The sequence below is a fragment of the Schistocerca cancellata genome, chromosome 2, assembly GCF_023864275.1.
Source record: "Schistocerca cancellata isolate TAMUIC-IGC-003103 chromosome 2, iqSchCanc2.1, whole genome shotgun sequence".
In the NCBI taxonomy this organism is placed as follows: Eukaryota; Metazoa; Arthropoda; class Insecta; order Orthoptera; family Acrididae; genus Schistocerca; species Schistocerca cancellata.
In genome coordinates this window covers 945787651-945807783 of record NC_064627.1, presented here as the reverse complement: position 1 = coordinate 945807783, position 20133 = coordinate 945787651, and the positions used below count along the sequence as shown (strand labels likewise).

The following is a 20133-nucleotide window of genomic DNA, read 5'->3' as shown; positions in this document are numbered from 1 at the left end:
CATTTTTGTAAGTAAACAGTTCTATGCCTTAACTCAGTTGCACTGTCATGTGGTAACAGTTCATTTATTAGGAATAACAGCATTAATCGCAGTATACTTCCCCTCTCCGAAACTGCTGGGCAGTATCTATTCTGAAAGGGAGTCACTGATCTTGTCACAAGTGAGTAAGCTGTACTTGCCATTGTGTGACTAGGGCCTCCCGTCGGGTAGACCATTCGCCGGGTGCAAGTCTTTCAATTTGACGCCACTTCAGCGACTTGTGCGTCAATGGGGATGAAATGATGATGATTAGGACAACACAACACCCAGTCCCTGAGCAGAGAAAATCTCCGACCCAGCCAGGAATCGAACCCAGGCCCTTAGGACTGACATTCTGTCGTGTCGTCCACTCAGCTACCAGGGGTGGGCACTCAGCTACCGGGAGCGGACAGCTGTACTGTGGTGTTCAATTCAGCGTTCTTGTTAATGGCAGCTTTGCCCCTTAGTACACATGATGTACAGTTGCTGATTTCATAGTACTTGTACACTATCAAATTAATTACATAAACTTACTAAGAACTAGTCCATTTTGGACTAACAACAATGTCATTCTTTTGTCTTTAATTTTAATGCAATTGTGAGCACTCCTAATTATTTCAGTTGTGCTATGATCTGCATAATCAATCAAAATTATTGTCAAGTGCACGAGAGCTATCAATATAGCAGCAAGTGGTACACACTATCAATGCAATATGGTATATTTTCAAACATTGGACATCTTATTTCCAAATCATACGGCACTCTACCATGTAGTCATAAGTTATTAAACTGATCAGAGAGAGGGGTGATGTTACAAAAGTACTGTGGCAGCTATTTTTTCATTGTCGCATACATCCACTGCAATATTCAAGCAGGAAATGACACAATTAGTGCCCAAGCTAAATATTATTGGACAATACTTGTGTTTTTATGCATAATATCCATGTTTTAGCCACAGGACACTCATGCTGTTGGTACACCAGGTAATCATTTTAGTTACCCATGAGAAAAGGACAATGAATACACACTTGTAGACATTATATGCTGTTTGAAGATCTCCCATCATGAATCCTGTCTTTTTTACCTGTTGTATATGCTATCCCTACTGATGGTGTCCACATTTAACTACAGATGTTTGAACCAACACACTAACAATTTTAATCATGTACATTCCTCCTGTCCAATCCACATGTACCTCACAGCCATCATCTTAGTCATGCTTCAGAGAAGGCCACAATTCTTTTCAATAATTAGTGAAAGACAAAGCCAAATCATTGATCTGTTTCAATCACTATGATGAATTACCTGACCAGTTGCAGTATACAACTAGCTATCCAGTTCAAATGGTAACAAATCATCTTCTCAGCAACACGATTTTCCTTATTGCTATTCGCTGTTTATAACTAACAAACATTTCATACTCACACTGATAATCCTTTCTTGCACCAAGCCCTCACGTCTCTTTTCTTTCCTTCTATCATCATCTAGACATAGTCTACTGTCACTCTCTTCTTCTTCCAATGCTCCTGAAAATTCTTGAGGTGATCCACCCACACCTCCAATTGTGGGAGCAGTGGGTTTTATTTTCTCTTCATGTGTATCATCTTTTTCCTCCATTGGAACATCGTCATCCTCATTATCATCATCATTATCCTGGCAATCTTCAGTCTAAGATTGTTAATAAAACAAAAACCTGAGGTATAATTTATATCAAATAAAAGAATGCTGTTAACACGAGAAGCTCCAGCTGTCAAACTGAGGCCAAATTAAAATAAAAATGGAGATCACGAACATAAAATATGGACTAATAACATAATGTTAAAACAAACAAAAAGAATATTTAATAAAGCAGATAAAGGAACATCCTGTAAAGCACTTTTCAAGAATCTCCCCTTCCATTTGCTGGTGTATGGTTCAGGGTGGATCTCTTTATTCTGATACAAAAATTTTTATCAGAGAGCCTGCAGGTATCTACTAGAGAATTGCACAGGCACTTATAAAAATATAAATGAACACTTTATTAGCGACACCTATCAAATAAGAGAAATCTGGACTCAGAGGCTGCAAATACTTATTAACACTATAAAGAATAATGTTTGTAGTACATGTAAGTATATATAAAGAAACCAGTAATACTATTTAAACAAAAGCTAACTAGTGTAACTGGTAAAGACAATGGCTTTTTCCAAAGTAGTGGCTTTTTTCTGTGTTGTGAGAGCTGTCTATTACAATTACTGTAACCTATATATACTTCAGTGTAGTGATAAATATCGCACAGGTAGACTACTACCACTGCTGCTGCTGCTGCTGCTGCTACCACAGATGTAGGATTTGGCTGGTGCACCAAACTGTAGAATACTGTTTACACTGACACTTCAAAGATACCTGCAAATGTAATCCAACACTTGTACTACCTAAAAGATTTTGATATGTAACTAAAACTGAAGTTAAAAACAGTGCATAAATTTTGAGAGTGAGGCAGTTATTTTTTGCATTCATATTTCTCAATGCACTTTACAATCATAACAAACCTACTTTTGTATGTTTTTTGTTATCAAACAAATAACAGAGTGAAGGCTTTTGTCTTGTTTTTTTCACATCATCCTGTACACAATAGGGGCTGCATTGTCTTTTTAAAGTTTCTTTGGTTAATGCTACGCGATAGTAACATTTTACAATTTTTAGCACACATATATGATTACGTGTATTCCTCAACATTTCATTGAAGCTTAAATTTAAAATATTTGCTCATCCTAAACTAACATGCAACACAAGTGGGTATTAGTACTCTCTTTAATCATTTCACTGATTAAACTGTAGTGCTCTGTTATCTGTTGATAACTGGCAATACTACTCTGACAGCTACTCCACAGCTACTGTACAATAGGGGGTGGGTGGTATTTCATGTCAATATTAGCAACTCTCTCTCTTATTCCAGTAGGGCATAGAGCAAGAAAAGATATTCTTCAAAAGGTGCCTTAATTATCATATCTTGTCCTCATTATCCTCACCGAAGATATGATATGAAGACAGTATAACTGTTGCAGCAGTTTGTTTCCTCAAACATTAATTCTCTGGTCAATAAAATTCTTATGGGTTTGAGGCCGCAATTTTATTGACTGTGACAACAGTCACAGAAGCCTACATTTACATTAATTCTCTGGATTTATTCAATAGAGAGCAACCTCAACTTTCTTCCAAATATTCCCACTGAATTTCCAGAGTAGATATTTGTACATACTTAGCAGTTATGATTTCAGCAGCACATCTCTACATGCCCCTTCAATGGCTGCTACCAACTGTGGTTGATATGGGCTATAATCATTGGAACAGTATTCCAGAGTAAATAGGACTATCTTAGCAGTTTCCTTTACAAATGCACCACACTTTCCTAAAATCCTTCCAACAAGTTTAAGTCTTTTATATGGTGCACAGTGTCTGTTCCCTTGGACACGTCTAAAAGAACAGACCATGCTGAATCCGCAGCTGTGATACATTATATATAAATTGAAGGTGGAGGGCAGTGGGGAGGGGGGGGATTACTGATATCAGCTGCATCAGGACATTGATGATGATGATGAGGTCCCATACTTCGAGGAGCTAGGGGACGATGCAGGAGACCTGCACCGCTGACTAGGTACGGTCCTAGTGGAGGTAGTCTGCCACTGCCTTCCTCCGCCCGCCGACAGTAATGGGGATGAATGATGATGATGAAGACAACACAACACCCAGTCATCTCTAGGCAGGGAAAATCCCTGACCACGCCAGGAATCAAACCCGGGACCCATGCGTGGGAAGCGAGAACGCTACCGCAAAGCCACGAGCTACGTGGAATCAATGGCAATGAATGAAAACATTTAAAACATTTGCTGGACTGGGATATGAACGCGGGATCTCCTGCTTATTAGGAAAGTGCGTTAACCGCTGCACCATCCGGGACACAGTATTATCACAACTGCACGAACTATCTCAGCACATCCCACGGCCAATCCAAATTCCCACCCAGCGCCACCTATCCACAGTTCCTGTCCATTTCCTCCATGCTCACTATTCTGAGACTCCTGCAGGAGGCCAGACATACTTGTGCATATGCACTGAAAAGGAACAGACACCATGCATCACGTAGATGGGCAATGGATCCACCTTCTTCAGTGTGGATGCACAAGTAAATCAGTAAGTCCAACCTCCTGCTGGAATCTCCGAGTAACGAGCATGGGGGGAATGAACAGGTACAGTAGATAGGTGGTGCTCGGTGGGAATGCGGATCGGCCATGAGGTGTGCCAAAATAGTCTGCGCAGTAGCGATAACACTGTGTCCCGTATGGCACAGTGGATAAACACATCTGCCTAGTACGCAGGAGACCCCAGGTTCGAATCCTGGCCCAGCACACATTTTCACTTGTTGCTGCTGATTCCGCATAGTGTTCCAATATCCAGATTCTACTGACATTCGCTTCCCTCCCCTCTCGCCCCTCCCCCCCACCTTTCCCCCCACCTTCAATTTACATAAAATCTAAGTCTCCCATTCACCTTCGCTAAAAATTACTGCATGTGTTCACCTCAATTCATGTCACTTCTGTCTCACTATTAAAATAACATGGAAGCCATAAACATTAACTACTCTTGTAATTGGATGCTCAGAGCTGTTTCTCTTTTTCTATAAAATTCTTCTGTGTTCCACACACCATCATGGCCATAATATGATCTACCAACATTTCAGGGATTGTTGCAAGTGGCTTTGATCATGGAACAACACAAGTCCAAATCGAATCTACTACCTTCTTATACAGATTAAGCATACAGCCTTAAGGGAGCCAAATGTACAAGCTGCCCCCAGGGCCAAACGTAACTTTTATTATTTAAATTTTACAAAGAGTCTGCCTTTTCCACCTGTTGCCTTTCAGCTGATGTGACAACAATCGACTGGATCATGCCAAAACAGGCCGAACTGTTATCAGCAAAGCCACCTTAACAGTCAAATATGTCAGGATCATCTGACTTATGAGACAGGGAGTTCTCACAGCCATGACCAAAACAAACCTCTATCTCTTCTATTCTGAACTGCCACCTAGAGCAGACACTAAATGGCTTAGTTCCTTTACTTTGGCATTTTCCCTTCTTCTCTAAGATGGTATGGGGCTATTTGTTATCTCTTCTTGTCCCCTGGCAATCCTCACCATATAATCCTCATGAGCAAATAAACAAATATGGTTTCTTTTTCTAAACTTGAGTACTGTATATTAATTACAAGCCTACACCACTTTCCAATCTGGACTGGATCCCCGAGGGCGTGTACAAACTGGCGTCAGAAGGAGGATGGTGGGTTCGCCCTGTTTTCGGCTTTAAGGTGTCACATACAAATTACTAAGCCATGAGCACATGGATGAAACCATTGTGCAGGTCTGTCTGGCTCTGTGCTGTGACACAATGGACAAGTGCTTAGCGCAGTCAGTCTGGGCTGCTTATTCCAGGACCCCCATTGTATTCTACCCAGAGCTGCTATCACCAATGCTGCTGCTGCTGCGCAAATCAGTCGAACATCACTCATCGCATCTCCAACCTGCACATAAGTCCACGTTGCAGGTACTATGACCAAGTGCCACCTCGTCGGCAGGCACCGCCGCTTTATTACTGCCTAATGCTTCGACACTGTTAGTCAATGAACAAATGTATGTTGTGAGCTTTGCTTTTAGGGAGAAAACATCGCCAGGGTCCGATCCTGCCAGAGACTTTGCAAAGAGATGCTGCCAGAGACTTTCAGTTTGTTTCGAAGTGTATAGTTTAAAGTGATGCACACCACCACGTACAGGGACAGCTGGATATGCAAGCAAGCCTGGATCAACTCCACATGTACTTTAAAGAAGTAGTAAATGAGATGCCACAAGACGGCACTGTGCCTGCAGCTGACTTTGCTTCCCCATTTCCAGAGTATGCATAGCTGGTTCCGTCCCAGCCTGTAACTGATGTTGCAGTATGTCTACTGGTTCCGATCTTTGTGGGTAAACCAGGTGGCAATGTCCAGATTTTCATACAAAATTTAATAGGTGTAGGGGAACTGTCCATGTGAAGTGACAAAGTGTCGGTACGAGTCGCCAACCTTAAGTTACAAGAACAGGCTTACGTAAATTCAGTGGAAGGGCTCAGAAATATCACAGAATTAGACATTTTTTGCAAAATGGCTAGTGGACAGGAATGGAGATAAGCATAATGTTTGCTACTATGGACCAACTTTGCACCCTACACCAAAATTTCAGAGAGGATTTACAGCACTTTGCTGACAGGGTAAGATCCGTTTTGCATTGTACATATGTACTATGGGAAAATAACGAAAGGAGTGAAGTACTACTCAGCAAAGCAGATGCTCTCCGTGTAGATGTATTAATTTGCAGGACCGACCTACAGGAAGATGTAAAGGTGAAGTGTGCATTGACAAACACACTGAGGGAGGCCATACTACTTCCGTTTCTATGCAAGGACTGCCAATTCATCCAGTCTTCCACCAGGACATCCCCCCAACCAGATTTGCATTCATTGTCAAAGTGTGCTGCGCTCATAGCATATACCCATATCACAAGGCTCCTGAGTGCCTAGCACTGGCATGTGCCTATTCTTGAAAGTTCAGACATCAGAGAGCAAATTGTCCATCTCTACAGCATCAGTGAACAAACCAAATAGGTTGCCGATGTGTTCAAAGGAATGGGAATATGGGAAATTGGAACGGGAGCAGCTCTGCCACTGCACCTCGTTTCCCTTCCGCAAAGCACATCCAGTATTCTTACTTCTTATTTCTAGGGTGGCAAACATCATGCAGCAAGGTAAAACCGATGGCAGAAAGACTACCTGTATCACTGATCAGTATTCATTAAATCTACTCATGGTTAAGAATTAAAACTGCTGTGTTGTTGCCCGAGTCAATTGGGAAAAAAGTAGTATATCCAAGAGGTTCGAAAAATGTGGAACTGGAAATCGGGGGAAAGAAGTACCAGTTCACATTTGAAGTGGTTTGGAAGTATTGCCACAATTTCAGTGCCCTTTTACGCAATGGCTCCATGCACCAGATTTCCAAGCACCAGAAGTCGATAAGTCCAAACTGGGGGGAAACATCCACCATTTTGGCAGTCTCCCCCCCCTCCCCCCCATAAGAAGGTGAGGAGGGAGTCCAGACTGAGTGATCAAGTTCAGACAACCCACTGAATACGTACCATATCGGCAAGGCTAAACAAAACAAAACAAATATTCATTTAATACTGGCAAAATTTTTTGAATGGAGGTGAAGAAAGATTTTTTGAAGAGGAGATATTTTCTCAGTACATCCATTAACACAAAATGAAGTTGCAGACAATAAATAGACACATGCGGAATACAGTTTACCTTGAATGAGTGCAACGTGAGTGCGACAGAAGATGGTACGTTTTTGCCAGTGAGCACTCTTCGGAGTGCACAAAGTAAATACTGACAAGGTAAGAACATTCAAAGAAACTGAACAGCCTGAAAGAACAACTTACATAAATTCCATTTCAGTGGTGTCACCTATAAAAGTACAAAATGGAAAGAATCATAAATATCTGTGCAAAGCAGACTGTGAAGTACTGTACCTTGCTCTAGCCGAATCTGCAACTTTGTTTGAAGAAAAGAAACAGCTTGCAGCAAAACTCAGAGATAATCATTCGGTACAAAAGCCAGTGTGCACCAAAACTGTTACACAGCAACTGATAAGTTTCCATTGCTACAATTTATGTTCATACCCTAGGTACAATTTACAGTCTACAGATTAAGAACAAATTTTATCTTAAGTATTAGGTGGGAAATAGTGTTGTTATTTTCTACACCACTCTATTGTTTGGTCGTATTGATGATTCTGTTACATATTTTTGCCACATCTGGCTCCTGATTAGCTTGAATATTTTGCTTAAATGTTACCTTTGTGCCATTCTTGTAAAGTTTGCTATGTGCCTTATAGGTTTTTAAGCATGTTACCTTGATATTACTATTTTCTGTACAGAACTTCTTTCCCACTGGATTGTTATGATAGACAATAGCCTGTCCGTTGTAGACATCTGGCCCTTGTTAAATGACACCAGCTGCAAAGCTGATGCCCTTCTACACTGTGTGCCACTGTGTGATCTAATGTCGTCGTATTGCAGTTCCATGCAACTAGCAGGTGCATGTGCTACTAATGTATCACTACCTTTACACATTCTCTGTTCTCTCAAAATTAAGCGTATGGCTTTTTCAGCCTCTAGCTCCTCATTCCCAATCCAACCAACCCAGCTAAAAATCAGCGTTATTCTGTAGCACCACAATTCAAAAGGTTCTATTCTTTTATTGTCTGTTTTGTATGCACACATTACATACATTTTTTATCCTTTCATCTTTCAAAAAACCACCACACATCTCATTTGTGTTTTGATGTGCAAAATTGCTCACATTGCTTTTTTCTGATATTCTTTCAAAGATTTTGGAAAAATTACTGCCATTAAAATAAACAACACAGCTATTACAACTGCTATAATATGTATACACTGCATTGTTGCTCTGTTCTATGCATCCACAACTTTCCACCTGAGAAGAGAGGTTTAGACATACAGAAAATCAATATATTTTCTGATAACAAATGTGATAGACAGTATTATCAGATAAAGCACTTTAAATCTCTTATATGTTTCAATGCACCTGCTTCTGTGTGTGACCTGTAAAGTATACTTGAACACATTGTGTCAATGTCCGACAGCTGTCTTTCATGACTTTTTTCCCTTTTCAGCTGCTTCTACAATGATACTGCAGGTAACTGGAAAGAGCATGCAAGTTAGAACCTCTGAATTTACATGGCAGTAAAATGCTACACTACAGTCTAATAACAGCTGTCTCCATTTCCTGTGAAGATTTCCTACATTAGTACTGTTGGAAGGTCGGCATCTCATTTGTCAGAAACTCCAACTTACTTGCCACCTAAGCAAATCCCTAAGCTGTGTTTTGCAACTGGATCCCCACTTTGTGTGCTGCTAGCAGACCTTTTATATGGAGTCCACATAATCTAACTGTGACCAGAGAAAAATCATTAAGGAACTGTAATAAGACAGGATTTTTGTTGAGGGTTTTAAACATGTTCAGTGATTTCATATCTCTCATTTTGAGGTTCTGTAAGTGTGATGAGTTTTTTTAATCAAGTATGAGATTTTGTAACTTCGATAAATCATAAAACTTAAGTAAGGTATAGTAGAATTATGCCCGATAAAAGTAAAATTTAGAATGGAATCTAGAATTCATAATTTGATTTTCATGCTCCAACCCATGAAGTTTGCCCTAAAGTTGTTGTGAAGTTTGTGATAATACTTTGTGCAAACATATTTGAAGTAACAAACAAATTTCTTTGTCTTCAGCAACCGTCCTACGCTGCAGTTCTCCATATATTGTTTTACTGTCTTTGTGGACACTGGATGTCAAATTTTTGAAGTAATAGCCTCTCTCTATGCTATATGACAGAGGAAAGTACAGCTGAGGTAGGTTTTGGTTTGTTCACCTTACATCCTGCTTGTCAGATTGCAGACAGCTGAGATAGGTTTTTGTTGGTTCATCTTGCATACTGCTGGCCAGATTGCATATCACTGGATTTGAATGGTAAATTAAACTTGGAAACTCTCGACATTAACATTTATTAATCTATTTACTTATTTATTAAATACTCTTTTGCAAAATGATATTTATCGTTTCAGTAGAGGATAGGCTTCCTTGGTATGACCATATTACCAATTTTGGGGACTTCCTTTGAAAGACTGCTTTGCCTGAAAAATGTACCCCAATTGGTAATTTGTCAATGGAATGAAGTATTGTATCAACTTCTCACTATGTGAGAGCAAACAAACAAAAGGAAAGGTCAGAGGATGAGAACAACAAAATGGCTGAGCATAAATGTAACACCTGACTTTTACTCAAATGGCAAAGTTCTCTCAAAAATATTAAGTTCTCAATAAATCATCCCCAGGGACAAGTTTTATTGAAGCTCCAAAGCACAGGAAACGAATAAATTTCACAAATAGGAAAAACTGCAGGAAATCTAATATTAATGGGATCTTTGAGAGTATCTGCATTAATAAGATGCCAAATAAACCACATTCACTGCAATTTTCAGCGACACATGGATTAAGGAATTGCCAACTACCCATCGGTGTCACTGCACATTTATTCCAGTCTCTGAAGTATACTTGTGGTACAGAAGAATGTAAAACTTTTAAACCAGCCACTTTTAAAACATAAGCATACCATACAGACCTTTCTTCTGGTAACTTTAAGCTCCCCCAAGCTATTACTGAACCCATTCACATTTATCAGTAAATATTTTCTTTCTCCTCTTTCTCTTGGACGTGAGAACAGTCTTCTGAACACAGACAAGATGACACACAAGAGGTAAGGACATTAGGTAAGTGCTAGAGATGCCAGGATGGTGTTAAGAGATAAATAGAGCATCTTGGTGGGCACAGAGGTGTTGGATACAGCCCACTATAGAGAGAGGGGGAGAGAGATTACATAAGGCACAAAACGAAGTGGTAGGAAAGGACTGACTTTTTTTTAAGCTGTTTCTCAGGTCAATATCTTTTTACAAACTTTCCTATTTTCCTTCCTCAGCATATGTATATTATATTAGTCCCATTCTTTAGCAAAAGTATCCTTTTTACTCCCATTTTTTCTTATTTTTCTGCTTTTTATATGTTTTAAGAGCACTCTCATCAATGAAAGATGATGTGCAACATAACTCAAATTGCTGTTTCTGACATTCTTTAACAGATTTTGGAAGAAAGATTGCCTTTAAAATATATAAATAAATAACACATCTATTGTTACTGCTATAATACGTATCTACTGCATTACTACTTGGTTCCATTTATCCTTAACTCACCATTTGAGAAGAGAGGTTTACTTTATTTATACATATGTATTACCTTATCTTCCTGTGCAATTTCATCAGCCTCTTCCTCCTCTTCGTCAGCCACTTCCTCTTCCTCTTCATCTTCCTCTTCTTCTTCCTCTTCCTCCTCTTCATCAGATGTTGTTGTATCATCATCGTCATCATCGTCATCCTCTTCATCATCACTTGATGTAGTGCTGCTATCTGAATCAGGCTGCTGCTCTACTTGAGTCCACTGAGGTGGCTCCCACTGCGATACTCTAGTCTTTACATGGTAATAATAAACACGGCCTTCAGCATCCTTGGCTGATTTCCATTTTGGTGGCAACCTGATTGGAGGAGGAAGTAATGGTGGAGGAGGTGTTGGGGTGAAGGGCTGCTGAATAGGAACTGACACAGGATGAGCATGGTGAAATGGCGGTGTCTGTATGGGGCTATAACAAAGGTGTGATGGTTTTTGGCTGTAAGGGGGCTGTATGGATGAATCAGTTGGGGATGAATCTCTGTCTCCATATGGAGGAGGAAGTGCACAGATACGACGATGAAATGGTAAATTATGCCTATCTCCAGACCTCATATCTGAAGGGTCACATGGAAGAGGCGGGGGCCCGTGTTGAATAGCATCCGGTTGTGGGATAAAACCTGATGGAGGTGGTCCGTGTGAAAGAGGAGGTGTTGGCAATAATGGTGAGCCTTTATTTCTACGTGGTGTCATTTTAGGTACAACATGGTTCAGTGTGACATGTGGTGGAGGAGTGATTTGAGGTGGAGGATGCAAGAAGGTGTTTCCATGGTGAGGAGATGGTGGTGGACAGTGTGAGGGGGGTAGTCCATGAGGAGGTGATGTCCTGGAAGGTACAGGGGGCACGTGGATTGAATTAGAACATGAGACATGAGTAGGTGGTGGACAATGATGAGGCACAGGTGTATTTGGAGGAGGGAGCACATTAATTGTGGAACCATGAGGTGGATGTGGTCCATGAACAGGAGGCGGTCCTTGGGGCATAGCAGGCCCAAGAGCAGGTGGGGGGCCGTGGGGCAAAGGAGGTCCATGTGATGGAAGAGGTGCATGAGGTGGAGGTGGTCTGTGAGGCACAGGACCTCCATTACCTGGAGGAGGGCCTTGAGGAAAAGTGGGGCCTTTTGGCATTGGAGGACCACAGGGAGGAGTTGGTCCATGTGGAAGAGATGGAGCATGAGGCAGAGGTGGTCCATGTGATTGCAATGAGCAGTGGGACAAAGGGGAAGCATGTGATGGAGGAGGTATATGGGGAGGAGGGGGGCCATGTGTAGGTCCAAGGGGTGGAGGAGGACCATGGGGTGGCAGAGTACCAAGCTGAGGAGGTGGGCCTTGAGGTAGAAGTGGTGCCGGTGGCAGGGATGGTATTTGTGGCTGCCCAGTAGATGGTGAAAGTCTGTGTGTCGATAACTGTCCAATCGGTGTTGGAGGCCTATGTGAGAGTATACTACCAGTTGGTGGCAATGAAACATGGGGCAATGATGCACTATGAAGAGGCAAAGGTGCACTGTGGGAAACAGACTGAGAGTGTGGGGGAGGTATGTGTGTTGGAGGAGGACAGTGAGAAGGAATAGTAAGAGGAGACACATTAGTATGTGGGGGTGGAACAGTGAGATGATGTACTGACATTGATACACTGCTGGCTTCATTTGGACCCATGTCACTTGGTGTTAACAAGCTGGTATCTGAAAACAAAAATGCAAAAATTTTAACTTGTCAGTGCAATATTTAAATATATTGTATTTATTCAACAAAATTATTTGGTCTGCGTTACTGGCTGCCTAAGGTAAGAACTTTATTTCACAAGAAAGTGTGGTCATAAACTACCATATTCTTTCACAAATAGAATTTTAATTTAGTTTAGTACCCTTTTAAATTTGTCCTCAATGACTTAATTAGTATTATGCTAGTCAGTAATCAAAACTTATAAAATGGATGCTGGGTGTCTACAGTTAAAATGCTTCAGGTGAGGTGTCCATCTGCTAGAAATACAATGATTATTTTGAATGCTACTGTTGTACAGGCATTCTTAACATTTCATTTTTAATTACTATGAAACATTTAAAGTAAGAACACACAACAGAAAAGAAAAAAAAAAAAACAAGTAGTGTCTGTAAAATGATATAATATGAGAGCACAATTACGGAATATCAGTAAACTTAACTAGAACACATTTTCACAAAAAATGGATGCTCATCCGCATAAACTCAAACAGGTCAACCAGTTAGTTGAGGTCTAGCCACGTTCCTGCATTACATGGCTGAAGGTGATGACTATGGCTCCTAAATCAATTGTAACCAACCAAGAAAGCAATAAACACAGTTTTTTGTACATGAAAATGAAAAGGGAATAGAGATCATTTATTTACCACAGATAAAACTCTCTATATCCAACTGATACTTCATGTATTTCCATTTAATTTTATAGATTATTGAGGAAAAGTACTGTGTGTTCAAATGAAGCAAACCACGTTACAACCAAGACAATTCTTTCTTAGAAGAGAAAATGTTACCAAGTTCCAAAACATATGAAACACTATACTGCTATTGTAAAAGTAGTGCATTTACCTCTTAAATGACATATTAGACCCACAATGCAACAGCCACTCTGAGTAGGTAGTTAACAAACACGAATTGGAAATCTGTCAGAGAAAACATACATGTCATATGCTTGCATCATTTCTGATGCATCCATACTGGCTGTAATAGGAAACTGCAATAATTAGGGGCCTGAAAAATTTGCATTTGCAATAAATATAGGTGCAAATTCTGCCTCAAATTGCAAATTTCTTTAATAAATGCTATTTCACAGCAAACTATCCTGATGTACAATTTTATTACAGGGAGTTTCTTTACTGCATTGAAATACCAGAAAGTAACATTTTTCAATTATTCGTATTGTACACCATCCGGCAAAACCAAATTGGGAAGAGAATGCCTGTAAGAATATGTTTGTAAAATAAAGAGCACGCCTATTGAAGAATTCAACAAAGTACAAGTGCACTTATAAGTTACACTCTAGTGCCACATCAAACAGGGAGTAGGTTAAATGGCCTGTGTAAGATACATACCACATATGGCAAAGGAGGAATCTGTGATGGGACATCTTAACTATTGTTGCACAAGGTACAAGTAGAGATCAGGCCTGAACTACCTCATTTATGTCACGGCCAACATCATCAATCAACTGTTGAGGTGGCTATCCCTAAACGTATTGTGCTTTTCATTTTGCTTTGTGTTGTGCATAGCTCATTATTTTCTTATTTTCAAATGAGCACAGAGACTAATCTGGCAGTATCACAAGGTTTGAGTTCAGGTCTCACTACACCATAAGGTAAAAGTGATCCATGTGTCAATTCTGCTTTTGCAGAAACATGAAGCATGGGTGTAAGTTGGCTGAAGTGCAAGAGAGAGGCAGGGTCTGTCCCCCCCCCCCCCCCCCCCCCTGCATCGCTTTTCACTTACCAGGCATTCAAGGTTCTCATTTGTTTAAGCTTGCGACCGCCTGCTACACAGTAGCTTCCGCACTTTAGCGACTATGCCAAGAGTCTTCTTGCAAAGGGAAAATTGAGCTATTTTCAATTCTACTCGCATTCTAAATGTATTGTGATTCATCTGTTGTTTGTAACTAACCCTTCTAAGCACACTGTGAAGTTAATTGAGTTCAAGGTACTGTAAAGCTACAATACTTTCTTTTGATTGCAGGGTCCCCAGTGTGCAGGTTAATACAAAACTACCCCATATCGCGTCTCCCGACAAACTCGGCTATGCCCAAGTAATCGCTGCCAATAACTCGCTACTATGACCAGCAAGTTTAAGTAGTTGCAGCAAAATATCAGTTCTTTTGCCTGCAGGAAAAGCTGGAACAGACAGACTGCTGGTGGTACATAGAACTATCGGGCATGACTAGGAAGTGTAAATTTAAGTGCAGCTGTGGCAACTTTTACGTGATTTAATGATCAGGGATCCAATAACGTTCAATGATCCAGATAGTAGAGCACAAGAACAGATCTTAAAGTACTCTGATCCATCACTTCCCCAAGTACTGTAAACCTTTTCCTTTTTTTTTAGTGCAATATGATTTGGGTGCCGCAGTGGCCGATAAGTTTGACCAGGCCCTGATTTGTTGGGTTGAGTCACCCCTTGCTTGTGACCACCCCAAGCACCCACAACAAAGACCGTGTACACTGCCGTGAGAACAGTCACATAGACAGGTAAACAGGACTGTGAACTGAGTGAAGTCTTGCCCTAGATGTTTTGCTTGCCATAAAAGATAGGACTGCCCATCAAGTAACGCAATGTGTTACGCTTGGTGGAAAAAGGGCCATGTCCAAGCAGTTTGTTTGCAATGGCACAAAAACGCTGATGGAAGTAAAATTAAGGTTATGTCTTCGTCTCGCCCTAGTGCTGTGCAACAGTGTTCTAACAAACTATTGGTCAAATTACGAATTGATGGCCTTTGTTGAACTTTCAGTTAGACGCAGGTGTCTAAGTAACTCCGCTTAATCATGCCACGTATGAACAGTTAGGCTCACCACGCCTTTCTAAATCTAGTAACACCTCATTTCTTACTTACAAAGGGCAAGAAATTCCATTGCTTGGACAGTGTAGTTTGCCTGCCACAGTGAATTTTACTGCGTTGAAATCACGAGACAGTGATAGCAACATTTTCGGTTTAGATGCCTTTGATTTGTTTGGACTTAGCATCCACGAGAACGTACTTTTCATATCGGCTTTTGCACAAAAAAACAGTGTCGTTGGCTTGCTTAAAGAATTTCCTGAAATATTTTCAGAAGAAATGAGGAAAGCAAATAACTTCATAGCACAGGTTACATTGAAAGACAATGCACAGCCTAAGCTTTACCGGGCCCGCCCCGTTCCAACTGCTTCAAGAGGTAAAGTAGTTAGTGAATTGAAAGAACTGCAAGATAATGGTATAATTACTCCCATTCAAGCTAGTCAATGGGCAAGTCCTCTCGTTTTGTTGCCTAAGCCTTCTGGTTGCATTAGCATTTGTGTTGACTTCAAGTCTACCGTCAACCCACAGACAGTAGTTGACATTTATCCATTACCTCGCTCTGAGGAACTCACGGACAGGCTTGGTGCAGGACGTTACTTTTCTAAGATAGATTTGCGTGATGCCTACTTGCAAATTCCATTGGATGAAGAATCGCAGAAACTGTTTGTTGCAAATATACACTTAGGACTGTTCAAGTATTTGCGTTTGCCTTTCGGTAGTGCTTCCGCACCCGCAATTTTTCAAAGTTACTTGGAGCAGCTGACTGCAGAAATGCCATTTTGTTGAAACTACCCTGACAATAATGTCATCTCAGGTCATACACCAGAGGAACACACTGCTAATTTGCATACTCTTTTTGAGTGTCGTCAGAAGCAGGACTCAAGTGTCGTCTCGAAAAACGTGACTTTTTTCAAACTGAGCTACCGTACTTAGGTCATGTGATAAACAGTCAGGGTGTGCACCCCCTACAATCTCATTTGCTTGTAATTCGTGACCTGCCTGTTCCTCACAATGTGTCTGAACTGTAGTCAGTACTAGGCAAGATGACGTATTACATTTGGTTCATACTGAATGCCGCTCAGATCGCGGCCCCATTGCATTGCTTGTGTCGCAAAAATGTATCTTTTGTGTGGACTAAAGACTGTCAAGACTCATTTCAGAAACTCAAAAACGCCTTGCTTAGTGACAGATGTTTAGTGCATTTTGACCCCGCCAAGCCAGTATTTTGCAAGTCGACACTTCTTCCTATGGAATCGACACTGTGCTTTCGCACAGGATTGGTGCGTAAGACAGACCCATTGCTTTTGCATCAAAGTTGCTCTTGCTCACTCACACTCAGTGCAATTATTCTCAAACAGTAAAAGAGGTTCTCGCTATTGTGTACAGTGTGACCAAGTTCCATCACTATTTGTATGGTCACAAATTCTATTTAGTGATATATCACAAGTCTTTGCAGTACTTGTTTCATCCATCAAAGCCAGTTCCTACATGCATCACTCAAAAATGCAACAATGGGCCTTGTTACTTTTGCAGTATCAGTATGAAATTGTGTACAGACCTAGAGCAAAGTATGGCAATGCAGACTACCCTAACTCACCTTCCAATTGGCCCAGACTGATTTTGATGCATCTGCCGCATCTTGTTGCCAAATCGATATGCAGAACTTTGAATTGCTGGAATCTTTTCCCTTGCACTACTGAAAAACAGCACAGGCCATGGAAGCAGACCCAGATCTCAAGATTTTGTTACATTACATTCTCATGTCTTGGCCTCATTCACTGAACAGTATCCAGAACTCAGTTGTGCACCAATACTTTACTCGTCGGCATATCCATACAATTCAACAGGGTGAGATTCTTGTTCAAAATGACAGAGGACAATCGCGTGTGCTTATTCCCAAAATATTACAAAAGAATGTGTTGTGATTGCTCCACCAAGGACATGGGGAATTGTTCGCACTAAACAGTTAGCGCAACTGCACTGTACTTGGCAGGACATGGATGCCAACATTGAACAGATGACATCACAGTGTCACGCATGCGCAGAAAACTAATCAGCTCCACTACAGACATTCTTGGCTTGGCCTAAGACCATGGCAATGAATGAACACTGACTTTGCACAACCATTTTGGAGCACTCGTTGGCTCATAGTGGTAGACTCTTTTAGCAAGTACCCATTTGCAGTGCCTATGAACTCCACATCATGTAGCACCATTCAAGCACTGTCCATATTTTGTACATAAGGTTTGCCAGAAGTAATTGTGTTAGTCAATGGACCACAGTTCACTTCACGAGATTTTGAACAGCTTTGTGAATGAAATGGCATTCGTCACCTAACAAGTGCTCCATTTCACCCGCAGTCCGACGGGGGAAGCAGAATGCTTCGTACACACTTTTAAGCAACAGATGGCACAGCTTTGCCAAGGCGCTTCAATTCTTTCTCGACTCCTATCACTCCCACCCATGAGACAGATCATCACCAGTGGAACTTCTGCATGGCCGCCACCATCGGACACTGCTACACTTACTTTAATCACCGCAGCATCCAGCATCGCCAATGGTCCGTAAGTATCACTTTGCACCAAGTAATCTTGTTCTTTTCAGGGTTTACAGCAACTGTGGACACTGGGAAAGAGGCATGATCCAAGAAAGCATTGGCTCTTCTATGTATTTGATTGCAAATCCCGATGATTTGCAGTGCCACCACCAGAACCAACTTCGTGCATGTCATTTGCCCCAGATTCATGGTCTCATGGGACTGTGTGGCCTTCACCACCACCCGCTGGTGCCACCAAGGCACCCTAGGAGGAGCGGATGGACGATGCACCCTCACCCCACGATCCTCGCTCACCCCCACCATCCTCGCTCACCACCCCCACCATCCTCGCCCACCAACCCCAAGGGCCTGGACCTGCCTTCGCCATTGCCATTGCCATAATTGCCCCAGGAAATGCCCTAGACATGTGCCTGGACATGTGCCCTGGCAGCAGATTTCTGGAGGATGTTCCTGTTGCCTCACAAGATGGATGATGTGGCACAGTCAGGAGTATACCATCCTCCACAGTCACGGCTCCCAGCTCATCTCCACGTAAAGCATCCTGCCTCCCTCCCCATCCTCCCTACATAACAATGGTGTGGCATTTTGGGAGGGGGGAATCTGCTGGCATAAGATGTTGCCAGCACACCAGTCTGCAAAGATGTTGCAAGAAGATCAACAATAGGTGCTGAATCAAGTGTGCATATCAGGAGAGAGGTCAAAGACAGACTCACAAGCAACATGCCACCAACACCCTCTTAACCAGCAGTATGTAGATCGCCACCACGGACCGGAGGGCCCAGTCAGTCACAGGCAGTCAGCCCAGTTGCAGAGTCAGTCACAGTCAGCTCAGTCATTATTCTAGTTGGCATCTGTCAAGTTCACGTCAACGGCTACAAGAGTGTAGTGTTTATAGTGGGACTGTACTTCACCAGCAGTAGGGCTAAAGTGGACTATTATGGAAGAGCTTGTACCACAGCACATGGTCAAGCTTAAACATAAGTAGCTTCTTGTTTTTGTTAACAACAAACTCAGTTGATACATGTGTGCAGTTATGTTGTAGAAAGAGGATACCAGCCGCCAAACATCATCATCTCCTCGCTTCCCATGACACAAGACTCTACAACAGCAATGATGACACAAAAACCTCCATCTCTTGAGACCTGCTCAGACAAGAAAAACTATAATAAGATTGTTGGGGGAGCTGACAGTACTCAAGAGTGTGTTCAGGGCCCACACTGCACCCAGATTTGTGCCGTATTTCACAGTCTGTACACCCACTTCTCGGTAATATATTTTGCAGTACTCATGCATACATTAAATAAAAGTAGCCATGAAACTGCATATTTTGAGCCATATGTGTGGCCATGGCATGTTTCTGAGTGAAGAAATTGCCTGTTTTACCTCCTAAACGAACAGCATGAGCAGTTAGCCTATTTCAAAAGTTGTAGACTTAAATAACGCTGTGCAGCAAATAGCATACAAAAACATCATGAGAAGGAAAGTTGTCACTCACCATATAGTGGAGATTCTGAGCCGCAGATAGGCACAACAAAAAGATTTTCACACTTAAAGCTTTTGGCCAATGGCCTTTGTCAACAATAGACATGCATATGCACGCGCACGCGCACACACACACACACACACACACACACACACACACACACACACAAATGCAACTCACCTACACGAAGTGGGTGTACAGTATTATATTGGGTGTTAAAGAACACACCTTGAGGAGTTTATGAGTGGTTCCTTGAGTCAATACAAGCAAAAACGTTCAAATAAATGTGTGTCCGGAAATGGTTCATGTATCAGGTATTCACCCTATTTGGCTTCAGAATGTCTGTGGGTATCAAAATGAAATTGACGAAATGTTATTTCATTATAATTATTAATTTACCAAATATTAAAAAGAATAAACATGGCCAATGCTAGAAATATTAGAGTCAAAGCAGTCGTGTCTTTAACACTAATGAGTTTATGCTTAATAGTATCTAGATTGGCAATTTTGGGTCTAATGATAAAGATTAGAGTAAGAGTATTTAATGAACTGTAGACAAAGCCCGACCAACAGGCATTACATGCACTGACCAAAAATGATAGTGCATTGAAAATGGCTAGTTTCTAGCTGAAATC

The 20133-nt window shown here is 41.4% G+C and overlaps 1 protein-coding gene across 4 annotated transcripts in view; it reads right to left on the bottom strand.

The window, feature by feature from the left end:
• Window positions 1–20133, bottom strand: part of LOC126162917 (uncharacterized) — a 252238-nt gene that overhangs the window by 57095 nt on the left and 175010 nt on the right. For all 4 annotated transcript variants that reach the window (XM_049919735.1, XM_049919733.1, XM_049919734.1 and 1 more), the window contains 2 exons: window positions 10956–12625; window positions 1444–1686 (listed from right to left, as the gene is read on the bottom strand). In XM_049919735.1, coding sequence (XP_049775692.1) covers window positions 1444–1686; window positions 10956–12625 — 1913 coding nt within the window. The remainder of the gene's footprint in view (window positions 1–1443; window positions 1687–10955; window positions 12626–20133) is intronic.